Below are 19,992 nucleotides of genomic sequence, written 5' to 3'. Positions count from 1 at the left end.
GGACGGATTTTTCCATTGAATATTTAAGAAAAAGCGTCGTAACCTCGGAACGTCGTAAGCCATAACCGCATAACCCGAACCGCCTGTATGTATGTATGTATGTATGTATATATTGTATGTACTATATATGTGTATATATCCCGTATGTATATATATGTATGTAGTATATATGTATATATATATATATATATATATCTATATAGATATATATATATATATATCCTATATATATATATATATATATATATATATATATATATATATATATATATAGATATATATCTATATATATATATATATATATACATATATATATATATATATATATATATATATATATATGTATATATAATATATATATATATATATGTATCTGTAGTATATATATGTATAGTATAGGTATTTGTATATATATATATATCATATATATATATATATATATATATATATATATAAGATATATATATATATATTTTCAATAATCAAAGGTCCACAATTATGTAAAATGTGTATTAAAATACATAAAAGACGGGAGCTTTCGTCTACTTGTCAGTAGACCTCATCAGCCGTACTGATTTTTCTTTCAAAATTATATCATATACATATATATATATATATATATATATATATATATATATATATATATATATTATATATATATATATATATATATATATATATCCTGGGATCGACCCTGTGTCGGCCGGTGAAAAATCCCTACAGTTATACCACATATATATATATATATATATATATATATATATATATATACAGTGGTACCTCGACATAGGAAAGGCTCAACTTATGAAAAACTCGAGATACGAAAGCAAATACGAAGATTTTTTTGGCTCTACATACGAAAATAGTTCAAGTTACGAAAGGTTGTTGCTGTAAAGTCCCGAGATTCGCCCGGACCACCGAGAAAATGTTAAAACTCGCGCGCAGCCAACTGAGTAAACTCGCCACCATCCTCCCACTCTCCCATTGGTTCCTGATGCTAGTCACCCCACATGATCCTGCTCTCCTATTGGTCAGCCTCTACCCCTTGTGCTCTATGTATTCTATTCGTAAAAGGATGCTGTGAATTGAAAAACTTATTCATGCAATACATTTAATAAAAAAAACCATTAGGTAAAGATAGAATAAAGAATAGAAATGAATGGTTATTATACTGTTTGGTAGTTTCAGTAGTTGAAGAGAGATAATGAAAGATTATGGCTTACTGTGTACTAGGAAAAGTGATTGCTTGGCGATCGTTCGGTACTCATAAGTGCTGGATGTAAACAGAAGTTTGGAAGCTTTTTTTTTGTTTGATTGAAATGAGTACATGCAATACATTTAATAAAAAAAATTGTGAATTAGATATCATAAAATATAAAATAAATCAGATTGCTATCATCGAAGCCAACAAATACGCATTTTCTAGAATTCTTCTGCTTTAATATTACGTATATGTTTCATTATATCTGTCAGTAACTCGGTATCTCCTTTAGGTAAAGATAGAATAAAGAATAGAAATGAAAGGTTATTATACTGTTTGGTAGTTTCATTAGTTGAAGGGAGATACTAATGAAAATTTATGGCTTACTGTGTGCTAGGAAAAGTGATTGCTTGGCGATTGTTCGGTACTCGTAAGTGCTAATGTAAACAAAAGGTTGGAAGGTTTTTTTTTTTTTTTTTTTGGTATTATAGTTAATGATTAATTAATAATTATTTGAAATGAGTACATACTGATTATTTATACATTTTATTGGCATATTCTAAGCTTTTAGCTTCTTAGGTTTAGATGTCAGAATCATAGACTAGGCTACAGTAGCAACTGCTAACATAGGCTAGGCTTATTGCTAAGGGACATATGCTAAAGTCCTAATATATGCAGTAAAAATGGGGTTGACCATTACATGCAGTTGAATATTACTCAAGTATGTGCTGTATTTTGCCTTTTTGGAGTCATATTTCTTCCGTCGGATCAGCGTCGTAACCCTAGAACATGTGTTGTACGCCTGGAAATATAATTTACTGGGGTGTTTTTGTAGGGCTTGGAACGGATTAGGCATTTTACATGTAAAATGTGGTTCAAGATACGAAAAACTCATGATACCAAGGCCGCCTCGGAACAGATAATTTCGTATCTCGAGGTACCACTTAACTCCCATTCACAGTAAGATTTGGGTTAGTTACTGCAGTTTTATATCCACAGAGTTCCATGCATATTCATATATTTTGCCTTTGGAATATTTTTTACCTTTAACCTCAAAATTAATTTGGTCAAAGTGATTCAAAGAAACAAATACTGTAACATAAAAGCATATAAAATATGTAACAGATTATTTATCTTGACTATCTACTTATTATAACTATGCTAACATGCTCAATATGTATAATTTACATCCAACTTGTTCTGATAGCCTGGAGGAAAAGTTAGTAGAATTTGTTTCTGAGATTTTTATGTGCATCAATTCACCAACATACTAATACGTACTTTAACACAGAACATATATTGCTCATTTTTTAGTATCATATCACTTCATCGTGTTATATCAATTCATATGAATATGTCATACTTGAGACACGTAGAATTAAGGACAAAATATCTGGGAAGTATCATCATGAAACAGTAATAGGATCAGTAAAAAATTCAGTGCCTTGAAGAGTTACCAGGTGGCAGAATATTCATTTACACTACAATTGTTCAAAATAAATTCTGAAATGGTCACCAGTTCATTTTGAGTAATCTTAGAAATTGCAATAATTTCAGTTTACCATATAACCATATTGTTTCTTTTCTAATAGAATAGTATGGAATGTTACGCCCCTACAACAACAATTATAAATAACCATACCTTAAAGACTCTGCCATACTAATATATTGTGGCAGCAACCTTTCTATCCGTGATCTATATTCCATGAGTTTGTCATAATAATCTGACAATGTAGGCTTGTATGTCCTCTTCTCCATTTGGCTATCTCGGGCCTCTAGTCTCTGAATAAATACATGTAAATGTAAATTATAAATTTCCTCTGAAAACATTCACAACAAAAAATTATAAACCAACATGCAATTTGACCAAACTGTCTAAACAGAAAAAATGATATTGTTAAGATACAATAAAGTTTTGTACATACTTACCTGGCAGATATATACTTAGCTATAGACTCCGTCGTCCCCGACAGAAATTCGAATTTCGCGGCACACGCTGCAGGTAGGTCAGGTGATCTACCGCCCCTGCCGCTGGGTGGCAGGAATAGGAACGATTACCGTTCTAGAACCAGATTTTCTCTTCCACCTGTCTCCTGAGGGGAGGTTGGGTGGGCCATCAATCGTATATATCTGCCAGGTAAGTATATACAAAACTTTATTGTATCTTAACAATATCATTTTTGTACATGGAACTTACCCACAGATATATACTTAGCTGATTGACACCCTTTGGTGGTGGGAAAGAGACAACTATTTACTGAATAGACAGTAAACAACATACGTTGTAGGTAATAAATAAATAAAACCTTGGTTCCTACTTGATCAGGCGGAAGACTCCATGGCTAATGCCTAGGAATCTGCTCGCCTCAAGAGCCTCAGCGAGGATGTGACCTATGGCTAAGAGTTCTTGTGGGTCTGTCGATGGGGTCTTATCCATTTACTCGACAGAGCCTCTTACATGACAATATGCCTATGCCTAGTGGCATAATTAAGGAGCACAACACCGATCCCGATCACCTGATCCTAACACGAGGGTTAGTGCTTAAGTTGAAAAGAGTTATCTACAAACTCCTTTCAAACAACCCAAAGAAAAAACACGACGTTAAATAAAATTTAACTCACTAGTTAAGGATCAGATATCTGCTCCCTATCCCAGCAATGTATCCGCAGACACGTATCAACCAAGAGAGAAGGATCCCTCGAAGGTTATCTTGACATCCTTCGGATAATGGGAAGTCAACACAGAGTTGCATCTCCCGTATGTGACAGCTAATATGTCCTTATGACATATTGTTAGGGAAAGAACAAGAATTCGGAAAAGCTCGCACTTCATGCGCTTTTAATTCTCAGCTGTTTGAAGGAATCATCAATGCACTTATCAAGTGCTTATGAGATCACAATGTCTCAAAGAAGGCCAGGGCGCTCTTTGATATAGATCTCTTCTGGTGAAGCCTGGAGCCTGGCTAGCGCTTCGTGCCTGGCAGGCGCCTAGCGCCTGTCTAGCGCCTCGCGCCTGGCTGGAGCTTTGCGCCTGAATGGCGCCTAGAGCCTGGCTGGAGCCTCGCGCCTGGATGGCGCCTTGCGCCTGGCTGGCGCCTCGCGCCTGGCTGGCGCCCGCCGGGCCCCTGCCTGGTGCCTGATTGGCTCCTCCTTCCTGGCTAGAGCCTCGCGCCTGGCTGGTGCCTTGCGTCTGGCTGGTGCCTTGCGCCTGGAAGGCACCTGGAGCCTGGCAGAAGACTTCATGATTACTGTCTATGAGTCTGCGTGCCTCAAGAGTTTCAGCGAGGTAGGGACCTATGACTGACAAACCCATCTGGATCATGTCAATGGGGGCTAGCCCGCTTAACACGACAGAGCCTTCTCGGATCGTGCCAATGGGGCTGACCCACTTACATGGCAGAGCCTTACCGTATCATATCAATGGGACTAGCCCTCTTACATGACAGAGCTTTAGGTTTCTCTTTACTGGAAGGAGGCCTTGCGTCTGGATGGATCCTCAATCCTAACTGGAGCCTAGACCTGCAGGAGCTGGCACCTGGACGGCGCCTGGCTGGCTTCTAGAGCCTGGCTGGCTTCTAGAGCCTGGCTGGCTCCTAGAGCCTGGCTGGCTCCTAGAGCCTGGCTGGCTTCCTAGAGCCTGGCTGGCTCCTAGAGCTGGCTGGCTCCTAGAGCCTGGCTGGCTCCTAGAGCCTGGCTGGCTCCTAGAGCCTGGCTGGCTGCTAGAGCTTGGCTCTCCTAGAGCCTGGTTGGCTCCTAGAGCCTGGCTGGCTCCTAGAGCCTGGCTGGCTCCTAGAGCCTGCTGGCGCCTCGCGCCTGGCTTGGCTCCTCCACATTCTGCTGGAGCTTCGAGCTTGGAAGAGTCTCTAGGCTGTCTGCGATGTCACATCGGACACTCTTATATCTGTCCGATTTGTTCGCCTCTGGCGCATTTGCGCCAGGTTGGAGGCACCCCGCTCCTTCTCAGTATCCGACCATGACAGAGTTCCTTGGAACTGTCCGCCTCTGGCGTTTTTTTTCGCCTGTATTGGCATTTGGCGCTTTGGCTGGCGCTACATTGTCCGAGAGTCCTGAACAACCACATAGTTTATCAGGAGACTGGAGAAGGGTGGAAGAAATTCTTCCCCTTTGAGCTTTTGGCCCCTGGCAAGAGGCGATTTTTAGTCAGCTACACGCAGTAGACGACAGGATATCTAAACAATACGAGAGAGAAGAGTCTTCCTCCGAGGAGGATCCTTCGTGAACACTTCTTTTGCTAACGAGAATCTTCTCTTACATGTTGATGAGGTTCCTCGTTGCAGAATCTTCCCTATCCTTGCCCGAAGGAAGGGAAGGAGTCTGGAAGTCGAAGGAGACTTTGAGCTGAAATTGGGCGGAACCCTGATTTCTAGCTCTTATTGTATCCTTCTGAATACCTTCTGGGAAGCATTTTGAGCCCTCATCGCACCCCGAAGACTCTGTAGGCACAACGTTTAAATCATCTCTTCTTCTGTAGATGAAAATGTAAGTACCCTGCCTGGGCAACTAAACTTCTATCTGAAAGCGTTGCGTCAGGAATAGAGGGAGTATTTCTTTTGCCATACATACTATGCTGGCAAGAACTCATTGCCGAGTCTCCATTGAATCTGATGCGAGATTCCAATGCACAAAAAATTCACTTGTCTTCTTGGTCGTTAGGGCTAAGAGAAACAAAGAATTCCTTCATAAAACTTCCACAAAGAAGTTTGATGAGGAGCAGTTCCATTTTGTCGAAAGGACGAATCTGTGGCCACAAAAAAAAAAAAAAAAAAAAATCCCATTCGAAGTACATGATATCCTACTCTTGACGTATTGCGGTATCGTATAAGATCCCGAAGATCTTAATCCTCTGTTATCTCTAATTCCCCTTGTAGAGACAGAGTATGGCCTTTTTACTGCGTTCTTTGATAGCAGATATATATAGGTGATTCTTCCCTCTAAAAGTGAAGAAAAAACCTCGCTATGTGGCTCACAGAGCTATCGAAGAGGACAGTTTCCTCATTCCATCTAGCACGATCTGCAGCAATTCTATGTCTTAGCCATGACTATTGTCATTTACCTTGAAAAAACCTCTCATTCATGTCCACTTCTGGTTCAGTCCTGCACGCGGACAGACTCAGAGTGGAGAGGTTTATAGGTCTATTTATAATAGATTCTGATAGAATATCCAGATACTCTTGGAAAAGCCTTATGAAACATGCTGTGAGAAGAACGTGACTTCTGTGAATCCAACTCTCTAAGGCCAAATGAGGCATACATCCTCTCTTCCTTTGGTGCCCAATTATCTTAATATCTGTTAAGGAATTTATAACTAGGGAAAAAAGGCTAAAGTTTATTCCCCTTCTTTAAAATTTAAAGATGTCTTATATTGCTACCTCTCTTGGTTTCGAGAAAAAAAGAAGCAGTCTAAAGGAAGCCTGTTCGTCTTCTACCTTACAAAGAGATCTATGAAGAAGACTTTCCGCAGGTTCTCACAACTCTTTTCAATAAATGTTAGACATACGTTAACAGTTATTATCTTCGATCGAGAAGGTTCTCACGGACATGCAAAATCTTGCATCGAACCTCTTAAGGATCGTTACGTTCCGTGTCTGTTCCCAAATAGGTTCTCTTTTGTTAACGCGAACAAGGGAGGGGCGAAAAAAGAGATTCTCGATGCTCTTTGCGATATGAGAGTGTCGTGGAATTGGCCTAAGTGATTAAAATAAATCATTTCATCATTCCTTGTAAGCGACCCCTTTTCGATTAAATGGGTAAAATAATCAGGAACGAATCTTGCCGTTACCGAGCCTGCTGTCCGAGAGGCTACTGGACTCTTAGTTAATAACTCGCTAAAAAACGAGAAAATATCTTGGATGGTGCTTCTGGCGCGGCGAGGTCTTCTGGCACGGCAGGCGCTTCTGGCGCAATTTGCGCCAAGCTGGCGCTTCCTTCTAGTTTCTTTTTAGATTATGGTGCCATAACATCTATGCCTTTATGGTACCCGACATCCTTCACATGTTAATTCCGTTCTTAGTGGGAAAAAACTTTTATATACGTAGTATAGTCCATTCAGGGAAACAACTGCCACTAAGAGAATGTTTCCCATCCGACTCACCCAACTTCTCTTGAGCAATATCCGAATTTAAAAAGGTTGTGTGCGTTTCTCGAAAGGATGAGAGAATTATATATATCGCGCGCTGCCGTATTAGAATCCTTTATAATACTGTCACATTGTGGTAAACAGCATTAATCTAGGAAACCTTTGTAAGGATACTAGGAATTCTGTAGTTAACCTCGTATGTGCATAAGACTTGACCATACCGTAGTCTTAAAGTGAATTCTCTACTACATTCATCTTCTCACTAAGCATGTACTCTAATAAGCCATGCTTTCGTAAGCATGAGAGCATTATACAATATAGAGTTCCGCTGCGTTAGAATCCTTTAAAAATGTTACCTACGGTAAACAGCATTGAAATGATGTAATATCTTTCTTATTGAAAGCTTCTTAGCAAAAGGCAGACAATATTTTATTTATGTTTGCTTAACTATCCCCTCAATCCGAGGCTAAAACCACGATTGTAGGGGAGAGACACGGTTGGTTATTCATTCCATCCCGCAGGAGAGAGACATGTTACGACCACTCATGACCGACACCTACATGATACTGCGTTGGTGTCTAAGCGATAGCAGTCTCGTTAGCCACTGGCCTTACTCTTCCAGAGTTGCCAGCTACTCCATTTAATAAAGGAATCTTATAAAATTATTATCGAACTTCAGGAAGTTCTTATAATGCATATCTAAGCGAAACAAGACTTCGATAAATCTAGAAGCTAAGTAGGTGTTGTCTAACTTAATCCCTTTAAGCGTAGTCCTTCCTAGGAAATTCCTGGAAGGATACTGGTAATTGAGTTGCTCAGCGCAAAGAAGTAACTACGGTATGTGCTTATGATTTGCCGTATCGTATTCTCATACAGCAGATACTCTACTACCTTCTTTCCCTGCCGAGGGCAGATAGAGAAAGGATATTCTGGCGCCTGGATCCTTGCACCTAGCGCCTGGAATGTTCCGCGCGCCGGTGGAATGTTCCGCACGCTAGAAAGGAGACTCGCTCCTGGAACGTTCTGCTTGCGTGGAAGGTCCCGTGCGCCCTGACAGTTCCGAGCGCCTACTAGACCCCTTTTAGAAAGAGCCTCGTTGCCCGGAAACGTTCAATGAAGGATCGTTCTGATTGCCACTCTACTATAAGGCTCCTTGCTCTAGCCGTCTGATTTTTCTGGCGCAATTTGCGCCAGGCTGGCGCTTCGTCTCTTTGAAGGCGCCTTGCGCCAAGAAAAATTTTCTAGAACGCGGCTCGCGTTTGGTTGTAGGAACGCGGCTCGCGCTAGTCTGTTAGCTGGAACGCGCCTCGCTGCTGGCTATAGGAACGTAGCTCACGCTAGCTTGCTGGAACGCGGCTGGCTCTTGCTCAGTGTTCTCTTAGTTTTCAGAGAACGCGCTAGATCATCGAAACTCCAAACATACATTCTTCGTCTTTTCGGATGTAAGATGAAGAGACGCACTTTTAAAGGATGCCTTATCAATGGCTATCCTTGCAGTCTGGGACGTTCTACAGAACCTGCCGAGGGGGACGCCTGACCGGTGGGGTCATCTCCCTAACCTTCCTGCGGCTGTCGACTTTCCTCCTCCACTGGGTCTGGGAGTTTGGAAGAGGTCTAGGCCTGGAAGCGCTACGGAGCCGATCAGACGCACCCTCCATGCACTGGGAACACTATATTCACTTCTTACCTTTTTAGAGCTCGCCTTTTGAGCTCCATCCATTTATCTTCAAATTTGCACATATGAATTTGTAGATTCTGTGGAGTAAGAAGGTGATGAGGATGCAACAACTACTAGAATTGTCAATACTCTAACTGCTCGTTAGTACGAGAGCTCTTAAAGCTTCTAAAGGAAGCGTATCTAGTTATATGCTTTCTGACTTCCTAAAGTAGGAAGTTAGATCTTATATTTCCTTCATCAAGTTCTAACACTTATACACGTATTAGTGAAAAAAAAAAAAAATATCAATATTTCCCTTATTGCAAAATATAAGTGTCTACCGAAAAATTCGGTAGTTTCACGTAATATATTCTTCGAAATTTCGAAGCCAAATTCATTAAAAAGTTAATAAAAGCGTATGCCAAACCAAAGACCCAGTACTTCCCTGCAAAAGACAGCCCAGAAGGTCGATGGCGATGAAAAAACGAAAATCAAGTCAGGAGGTAGCAACAACGTATGTTGACACTACCGCGACAGAGAAAATCTGGTTCTAGAACGGTAATCGTTCCTATTCCTGCCACCCAGCGGCAGGGGCGGTAGATCACCTGACCTACCTGCAGCGTGTGCAGCGAAATTCGAATTTCTGTCGGGGACGACGGAGTCTATAGCTAAGTATATATCTGCTGGGTAAGTTCCATGTACAAAACTGCATTTTATGCTGAATTGCATGAATGGAAATTCTGTGAACTAGGTAGATCTTTATCAATAATAATCTTTATGACTTTTTTGCTTTTATGACCACATTCATATACATAGTGGCAAACTACAAAATTGATACTTTAATTCAAAGCTCATAAGCCTTATCAAAAGCTAGATTGCTGTGAAGGTGAAATAACTTTAATGCATTCTTGTTCCATCATAATTCCAAGACGAAAATAATAATGACTGTAAGACTAGGAAGAATCTGTACAGCCATACTAAACTTAAAATTCTGGCTGAATAGACATGAACTCCTTACCGTCATGCAGTGACTGCAGATCCGAAAATGTTGCTCATTTGTCATTGAATCAACAACAGAACGTAAAGAGTTGAGAGATCCTTGGGACCCAGAACGCCGAAGGCCAGAAAACCCTGCTATTAAGGATGTCATACCAGAACTAACAGTTCCTACTCCAGTGTTTGCGACTGTCAACTGGCTATTACCACTTGCATGAACTGGACTTACAAGTTTTTCTTGAAAAATAATAAAAGAAAAGGAAAAATTACTTACAAAGAATCATGAATAAAATCAATGTTAATCTTGCATCATTTACATTTATTACATGATATCGACCGCTTTAAATGATTTTTGCCACTCAAACTAAACTTAAGAGTTCTTGTTAAAAATGAAACAATAATAACGATGTCACTATTAATACTTTGAATAATACAACTGATGCAATACCTCTACACTTTCCAAATGGTTGCAGAGTAATATCAATGACAGCTGCTAATATCAAAGTTGCTCTCACATGATTTTATTCTTATGAAGGTGGCTTCCATTTACTATTATATGAATTTCCCTTTAGATTAAATGCCAATGCTTACACAAAACCACTAGACTTGAGACTGAACATCAACTACTGTGGTTTAATGAAGTGTGTTGATTAATACTACTACAATACCTAAATAAATACAGGTAACAGGGGTCATTCAAAGTTTCCTGCCTAGTAGTGGTAAACCTACAACAGTAACTTACTTGCATAGTCAAAAGTTAAAAACTTGGAGCATTCATCACACATGATCCCTCCACACAATCGGCAGTGATGACGTCGTCGAGCAATGTTGAAGGACCTAGCGCAAAATGGGCAGAGAGGAACATCTTTATCATCTGCCCACATCACAATGTTCTTCTCATGTGCTGGGAAATATAGCATACATCAAATTAAAAACCTTTATAAAAGAATAAATTCTGGTCAAGGCAAGGAGCAATATTCCAAGAGATAAGATGGCTTGGTAATCTAAAGATTCAGATGGCCAGTTCTCAGGAAAAATTATGCATAAGGATCTTGACTTACTGTATATAGCTAGCTCATCATTAAGCAACACTGCTCATACCAATGACAATTCACACAAATGAAATGAAAATTTAGATAATCTTCATCAAAGTCACTGAAGTGTGGTTCTGTACAGTAATAAGGCTTCTGGCAAACACAGCAATTTGTAACACCTTAACAGGAAATTTACTTACCTTTCCTTTTCACAGGATCACTGGGAAGATCTGTCAAGAGTTTATTGAGTCTAATTATGAGCTTATTTGTCTCTGCTACAAAACAATCTAGTCTTGCACTTCTAATCTTCTTAAATGTGGCTGTATGTGATCTTGACGGTCCTAAAAAAAAAAAAACGAAATGTTGGTTTTGACGGTTTAAAAAAAACATGAAGAGTTGGTTTTGATGGTTCTAAATAGAAAAAATGGAATTTTTATTCTAAAATTAATATTAATAATACTTACCTGTATAATTTATCTAGCCCTAAATCCCCAAAAAAACCAAAAACCGCACACCAAAATTTACCACATTGGCAACCCTGTTACCTCCTATTCTGTCCGCCAGTTGGCAACACTGTCGTTGACAGATACAAAAACCTTCCCTCAAATCAGTTGTGATAGGCAGATCGTGGGGTAGGATGGGTGGGACTAGATAAATTATACAAGGTACAGGTAAGTTATTATTAATATTAATTTTAGAATAAAAATTCCATATTAAATAAACATTACCTTAATATAATTTATTCTAGCCCGATTAACCACATTGAAAAGGAGGAGGGAATCTGAATACAATTTCCCCTTTCTTCGGACAGAATAAGGAAGAAAACAAACAAAGAAATATATATCATAGGCAGTCAAAACTCACCCAAGGTCTAAGATACTAACAACTCAAAGTCTCCTACCATAATGCCATCCAAACTGGCGGTAGCACAGGACAAGGAGTAAGTGCATAGTCAGTCCGTCTGTACTAAAGTCAGGTGACCGACCAGGTGACCAGTCAGATGAACTGCGGACAGCAAGGCTGCACCCTGAAGACTATCAAGCACTATTCTTTCCCTAAAGGATGAGTGGTCTGGAACTGTCTGGGCGATTCAAAGCTAAGCAAACCTTGGGGGTGTAATCAACGCAACCCGACGTCGCCAGCAACGAATCGGCTCATGAGCAACTCCTAACTCGAGCTTTCTGGTGCCAAGAGAAAGGAGCGCGGAGCAAAAAGGCGATTCAGTCCCGAAGGACGAATGCCTGACAGTCCAACCTGGTCTCATGTTACACGATCATCGGGGGTGTATCAACTCAGGGCTACTAAATGTCGCCTGATCTCACACGAGTGTCTGACTCCGAGAAAACAGGTGAGACAAAAAGTAGATGGTGAGTGAGTCACCAGATGACAGCAGACGATCCATCGACTAATTCCCTGTCCAGGACAGTGGAAGAAGCAGGAGTCGTCAGGACAAGCGAACCAGTGGCTAGTCCTAGGTCAGCATCGACTCTGGGAGAAGCGTAGTCGCCAGTGCCGACAACCCAGTGGCTGGAATCATTTCACACTGACAATGGAAGCAGCATGAGTTGCCAAGCAGTCAGTCCTTGTCATCAACAACACCTAAATACCAAACTGCCTAATTCCCATTATAACTACGTCAAAAACTGCCATGGGTTATAATACAAAAACAAAAAATATATACAACAAAACAAAAATTAATGAATAATATACAGGTAGCAACCAAACGTAAAACAGGAAGACTACCTAATTCTACTGTCTGACGACCTTCCTGCATCACCAACGGGCCCAAAAGAACGAAGGTCGCCTGAACTAGAGAAATATCCCTCAAGTAAAAAGAGGCAAAAACAGAGTTAGAACGCCAAGTCGCCGCCTCAAGCACCTTGGCGACTGAGACGTTCTTCATAAAAGCTACTGATGTAGCAACTGCTCTAATACTGTGTGCTCTCTTTGAAATAGGTCTCTTGACATTTCGGGGTGAAACAAACAGATGACGGGGACGACCCTGAATGTCCTTCGTGCGGCGTAAATAGCATGAGAGCGCCCTAACAGGGCAAAGAACTAATTCCTCATTTAAATTACCAACAAAGTCGACAAGCGACTTCAGTACGAAAGACCTGGGAATGGGATTATCAGACGATTCAGTCTTTGCGACAAATTCAGGAAGGTATGACAAAATCATGTCTTGTCCAGATCTGGCAACCAGAAAAGAGAGTGCTTGCAGTTCACCCACCCTCTTGGCGTAGCCAGTGAGACAAGGAAGAGTGTCTTAGAAGAGAGGTCCCTAAATTTGGCAGAATTCAGAGGCTCAAACGGAGGGAACCTTAAGGCTTGAAGGACTTTGTTAACGTCCCATGTCGGAGGCGAACCAAACTGCGGCCTGGGTCGAGATAGGGAAAAAGATCGAAGTAAATCTCTAATGACATAAGATGAAGAGATCTCAGGGAGCCTTGCCTTAAAACATAGGAAAGCATAGACCTATAACCCTTAATGCACGAAGGTGACAGGGCCCTGTCATGATGTAAATGAACTAAAAAAAAAAACTCCGCTACTTTCGGTAAGGAAGGTCTAGAAATTGAATGTCCTTGAGACTTACACCAAACGTCTGTAAACCAACCATTTAGCCTGATAATTTACTCTGGTTGATTGCCGTCTGGCAAGAGCCAACTGTCGCGCCACTCTGGAGGAGAACCCTTCGTGCTTGGAGAACCTCCTGACAGTCTCCAGGCATGAAGATGAAGCATGTGGAGCCTCTGATGGAACCGATGAAAATGGGGTTGTTTGAGAAGATCTGGTCTCTGTGGCAGGCGAATGGGGGGTTCCACCAGTGCTTCCAGAAGGTCGGGAAACCACTCCTTCTGTGGCCAGAAGGGGGCGATCAAGGTGAGATCCAGACGCTTGGTTGCCCTCACTTTGTTGAGGACTGACCTCACCAGAGAGAACGGAGGAAAAGCATAGGCTTGAAGTCCCTCCCAGTCCTGCAAAAGAGAGTCTGTCCCGGCACTCTGAGGAGTCTGGTAAGGGGCGAAGAATATCTGGCACCGAAAATTCAGTGGGGTGGCAAACAGATCGACTGTGACAGGCCATTTCTTCCTGAGGCTGTCGAAGACTTCCTGGCAAAGTGTCCACTCCGACCCTTGAACTTCGTTCGGTCTCGACAAGGCGTCTGCTAAGACGTTGTGATGGCCCAGGATAAACTGAGGGACCAACGTAATCCCCCTGTCTTCTGCCCAACACAGATTGATCGGGCTTCTTGAGTGAGAAGATCCGACTGTGTGCCGCCTTGGTTTCTCAAGTACGAGACTGCTGTGGTGTTGTCGACAAAGATCGCGACAACCGACTCCAACAGTTGTTCCTGAAATGAAAGAAGGCCATAGTACACTGCCCTCAGTTCCCTCCAATTTATTGACATGATCCTGTCCTCCTCTAACCAAAGGCCCGAAGCGGCTTCGGAGCCCAGGTGTGCGCCCCAACCTTGATCCGAGGCGTCTGACCAAAACATTAGGTCCGGAGGAACCGAAAGAAGAGATGTCCCTGACTTGAGGCGGTGAACTTGCATCCACCAACGGAGATCCTTCCGACATTGTGGAGAAGAGGTGACTATCGTGTCCTCGGACACGAAATCCCATGACTGGCGAAGTGTCGACTGAAGGGACCTCATTCTGAGACGACCTCCGGGAACCAGTTGGATGAGGGATGACAAATGGCCCACGGCAGATGTCCTCCAAAAGAGAAACCTGGCTTGCGTTACGGAGGACAAAAATTCTTTCGATCAGACTCAGAAGCTTGTCTATCCGTTTCTGAGCGGGAGAAGCCCTCAAAATCTGGGAATTCAAAACAATCCCCAGATAAATCATGATCTGGCAAGGGATTAGATTGGACTTGTCGAAGTTGACACGAATGCCCAACTCGACACAAAGAGACAGAACTATCTCCCTCGACCGGAGACATTTCTCTAGAGATTCGCCTGGACTAGCCAATCGTCCAGATACCGAAGCATCCTTACATTTAACTGATGCAGAATAGCTGAAACAGGAGCCATCACCCGAGAAAAGACCTGTGGAGCAGTGGTGAGGCCGAAACAAAGGGTCTTGAACTGGAAAACTCCCGAGTCCGTGAAAAACCGAAGGTAAGGTCTGCTTCTTGGATGGATGGGGATTTGCAGATAAGCATCCTGCAGATCGATGGAAATCATCCAGTCCCCCCTCCTGACGGATGAAAGAACAGTCTCGACCGTCTCCATCCTGAACTTGGACTTTAGAATGAACTTGTTCAAAACTGAAAGATCTATGATGGGGCGCCAGGCACCCGAGGCCTTTAGAACTACAAACATCCGAGAGTAAAACCCGGGAGGAGGAGCAGCTCGCTCTATGGCATCCTTCTCCAAGAGGGCCGAAAGCTCTTTCTCCAAGGTTTGACCCCTGATTGAGTGAGGGGAATAACTGCTGAACTCGAGAGGACGATTGGAAAGTGGAGGTCTGGAAACAAAAGGGATCTCGTAACCTTCCTTCAGGACCTCCACCACCCAAGCATCCACCGCTCTCCCCTGCCAAGCTGACCAATGGCGGGAGAGACAAGCTCCTACTGCGGTCTCCAGGCGAGGTGATGACTCCTACTTCCGAAAATTCTTACGCAGAGACAAGGAAGAAGAAGAAGAAGAAGAAGGTCCTCCTGGAGGTTGAGCTCTTTCTCCGCCACCTGGTAAACTCCTCTCCGGTGTCGTAGAAGAGAAGAGAGCTTCCTCTTCCCTTCCCCGATCACCTTCGAAAGTTTAGCGGCAACGTCCGCCCTCACTCTCGCGAACCTCTGGGCAAAGGGAAAACGTAAAAATTCCCGTGACCGGGAAGGACCGTCAAGAAAAATCTCTTCTGTAATACAACGAGGCGGAGGCTGCTTCTGCTCTTTAGGCCTCGCCTGAGGAAGAAAACTCAAAATTAAATAAAAAAGTTTCTTGAATTCTACATCATGACATCCATTCGAGGAAACATCAATATCACACGAATCCGCGTCATCATCATCATCATCGTCAGATCCTAACTTAGAAACTCCCCCTGAAGTATCCTGACGACTAGCTATCTTAGGCCTGACACTAATATCCCTCCCCCCTTCTCCTAAATAAGCGCCCTTTGGCACTGTTACGGGACTAACAGGGGACACGTTGGGTAAAGATTCGTTAGGCACCTGCCCGGACCGGATCCCCCCTAGGCCTTCGCCACGACGGGGTTCACAAGCCGGGGTATCTATCGCACTGTTACCCATGGTGCTGTCGACAGGTACCTGACGAGGAGCTGAAAATGAATCTAAAAGAGTGTTAGACATTCTAGTAAAGGCTTCTTGAAAATTCTCTGACATTGTTAAACTTAGCTGAAATATCTCTATCTAGACTAAGCTGTAATTTCTTAAAATTCTGTTTCCAGGTAGTTTCCATTGCCAAAATCTTTGAATCTACATCAGAAATAACTTCACTAATTACCGGTTGTACAGGGGGCAAAGCATCAATTAATTCGGAATCGGAGTCGTACGATACCGAAACCGAAGAGCCAGAACCATGAGCGCCCAAGTCAAAGAATTCGTTAGATACAGTTCTAGCAATCTATTTCTTTTTCTCCTTAACCGATCTTTTACGCTGCAAGATTGTTTGGCGTTTCATATAAGCAGTCATATCCTCGTCAGACCAGGGCTTACATACGTCACAACGAGAAGTCAAGTCACAAACCTGTCCACGACAAGAGCTACAAAAGTCATGGGGTTCATACTCCCTGCTACTCATCCTTGTCCCACAAACCGGGCAGTTCCTGATGTTGCTGGCAGAAGGAAGTATCGTATTTTCTTGGCAATCCATTGTAGAATTGGACAGGTCAGTAGTTCCGGGTCGCGCAAAAGTTCGTAATTTAAGATAAGAACCACAACAGAAATCAAAGTTAATTCACTATTTCGTGATGTAATGCGTGAGTGGTAATTCACATAAAGTCTCATTTAACAAATAATGAAAGCTTTAAAGGCACAAAAATGTTTAAGGAAATTTATAAAGAGCGGCCGTGATGTAAACAACACGGGCGCTCGTTAACAACTGATTTGAGGGAAGGTTTTTGTATCTGTCAACGACAGTGTTGCCAACTGGCGGACAGAATAGGAGGTAACAGGGTTGCCAATGTGGTAAATTTTGGTGCGGTTTTTGGGGATATAGGGCTAGATAAATTATATTAAGGTAATGTTTATTAATACAAAAGTTGATTTTTTTAGATAATATAGTTGGCTAACATATATCCTGAAATCCTGATGATGGAAGCAGAGGAGTAGCTAAAAGCAACTTTCACTCTAACCATGTAAAAAGACAAGCAACAGCATTGTAAAATATTTAATTCTGACTATTCTTTGCAACCAGAACTTCCCAAAATATACCACTCACCATGTACACAGAAAAGTCAGTTAATACTAACAGTCTCGACTTTTTGTATCACAATTTTCTAGGAGTTTCATTCCTGCTTTGATCACATTGTTGTGCTATCTTTCTAACCAAGAAGTTGATTTTAAACTCCAGAAGTTCAACCTTGGTGCAAATGTTTTGGCTGAGCAGGCTGACATGAACCTCACTTCATTACGATAATACTGTAATGTAATGATAATCTTTTATATTTTACATAACAATAATAATAATATAATGATAATATAAAGAAAAAGAAGAGTCCATTAAAAAACAGAATTTGACAATTTTCTTGAAACATGGTTGTGATCAAGATACAAAGGATATAAAGAGGTACTGCTGGCAACTCCAGTTCATGATGTGGTTGCGGTATTGTGGGAAAAACCATATTACAACCCAAAGGGTCAAGGTTAGAGGGGACTTCACGGAGGCCTCTCATGCAACTAACAGCATCAGTGCCTGCAACACAACATAAAAATTCTACTTCCAAAATTGGGATGCTTCGCAGTAGTTGGCACAGCGGAAGCTGGAGAGGAGGAAATTAAAGAAATTTCAATGGAACCACCAGAAACAGATATCACAACATTCAACAACCTGTCCTGGGAGCAAGTGTACCTTCTTTAAACTGAGCAAGGGCGAACAGGCAGCCACTGTCCTAGATATGAAAGCAGGGGTTAGCACATGGGACTGTCGCTGTTAAAAGGCTAGCTGAAGGTATGATGCCCATGGAAGATACAGCAGCAACATTTTTTACTTCCTCTTCGATACCCACTTCTTCCACTTGGCAAACAATCAAGGGAGACATACTATGCAGTTCCAAGATGCCATACAAGCCTGATCTTTGCAAACATAAGAAACTGAATGAGGGTCGATGTTCCTAGAAAATATTAAAATACCCATACTCTATGTCACACCCTGAACATATACACTAATTGAACTTTCTCACAAGTGATGAATCAGGTACAAACATTCATACAATAGTCAAGAACATTACCATAAGAAGAGATAAAACCATTGACATAAGGTCAAATACATTAAAAACAACTTTACCAACAGCTACCATGACACTAAGTCCAGCACCAGCAAAGATGTTTGTACAACAGTGCCATTGAAGGAAAAGTGATGCTGACAGATGAATTGGGAGGAGGGTCATCATGCCCTCACTTGCAGCTAGTTAATTACCATATTACCAACCAAACCAGCTTTCACCAAAGGTATATCCATGTACAATGTGAAGGTTTGTATACACATAGGAAAACAATAGACTGTATTATACTTTGTTAAAACTGTCAAAACCTTTACATTTACCTAGAGGAGGTGGATCCCAATTCCAAGGATTATTTGGCTCAAATTCACTGTAATCGTCACTTGGCACCTGACTACGTCCTTGTCTAAACTCTTCCTCTTCATTTAGCAGCTTTTTCTTGGCCTTGTTTAAGAAACCTTGAGAGTACACAGAATATACAATACATTTTCTAATAGTATTCTTACAAACTTTTCATACATAAATACAGCATCTAATATAAACATCACAGCATTAAATTGTAATGCATATTACAGTGATTAATGATTTTCAAAGCAAATACATAAAATTACAAACAAATATTCCAAAGTTCAATAAAAAGCTAAAAAAAAAAATTATCACCTAGCAAAATATCAATTGCAATAGTTTACAAGTTTCAAGAGGATATAAGAGATTACTCTACACTAAACAGATAACTGCCATCAGCTATAACCTTTAAGTGACTGCAACACAGCCTTGTCTTCCGATGCATGCTGCTCCTCAAAATGAGCTTGGAGCTGGGTGATGGACGTGAGATCGAAGAGGCAGAAAGGGCACAAGAAACCCTCCATGACCTCACCCTCAGCAGTTGGTGTTTTCTCAGCATTGCTCATAACAGCACTACTCTTTAAACTAAAGAATAGTAACTTCCTACCTGGAAAAGAAGAAAACCAGTACTCAATAAGAATAGTACGTACATGTAAACAGTAGAAAAGTGAATCAGTTATGAAGTATGAATGATGTTCTTAAGTGACTGGAAGTCATTTACATATTCATACTGAGTACAAAAACTGCATTATTTAACAAATGCCATATTAATTTTATGAAGATGGATGCAACTCCTAGATGAATCTAAATTTTTCATCCAAAATTAAAGCTAAACCTTAAAATGGACAAAATATTATACAACACTACAGTACACCTTTCATAAACTAACAAATATACATACAAATCCGTGAATACTTAGAACCCCTATACAAATGCAAAGAACTGCCTACTTTGTTAGTTCAAACTCAAGAAAAATCTTGTCTGGTAACGAAAATGTGTGGTAATGAAATTGTCGTATTTTGGGGGGTTAAGTGGCTAATCAGGTATATTATAGCATGAAGAATAAGTTATTTTCTATAATATTTTGCATGTTAGACGCTAACTGCTGAGGCAGTCCACGCAATTTTTGTTTAAGTTTTACCTTGAATCTGTGAATACTTAGAACCCCTATACAAATGCAAAGAACTGCCTACTTTGTTAGTTCAAACTCAAGAAAAATCTTGTCTGGTAACAAAATTGTGTGGTAATGAAATTGT

General features: G+C 41.2%; 1 protein-coding gene across 1 annotated transcript; it reads right to left on the bottom strand.

Annotated features, from left to right (window-relative positions):
• Positions 1-2,843: 2,843 nt before the first annotated feature.
• Positions 2,844-19,364, bottom strand: LOC135220688 (rabenosyn-5-like; the record flags this gene model as incomplete). Its single annotated transcript, XM_064258070.1, is given in 6 exon segments — positions 2,844-2,983; positions 9,974-10,188; positions 10,694-10,855; positions 11,186-11,326; positions 18,715-18,849; positions 19,143-19,364. Coding segments are annotated over 6 exon segments (953 nt in total), but the record flags the coding sequence as incomplete, so codon positions are not given.
• Positions 19,365-19,992: the final 628 nt, after the last annotated feature.

The sequence above is a fragment of the Macrobrachium nipponense genome, chromosome 2 (assembly GCF_015104395.2).
Source record: "Macrobrachium nipponense isolate FS-2020 chromosome 2, ASM1510439v2, whole genome shotgun sequence".
NCBI classification, from domain to species: Eukaryota; Metazoa; Arthropoda; class Malacostraca; order Decapoda; family Palaemonidae; genus Macrobrachium; species Macrobrachium nipponense.
Note: the sequence above shows the minus strand (reverse complement) of the source record. Positions and strands in the feature narration are given on the sequence as shown.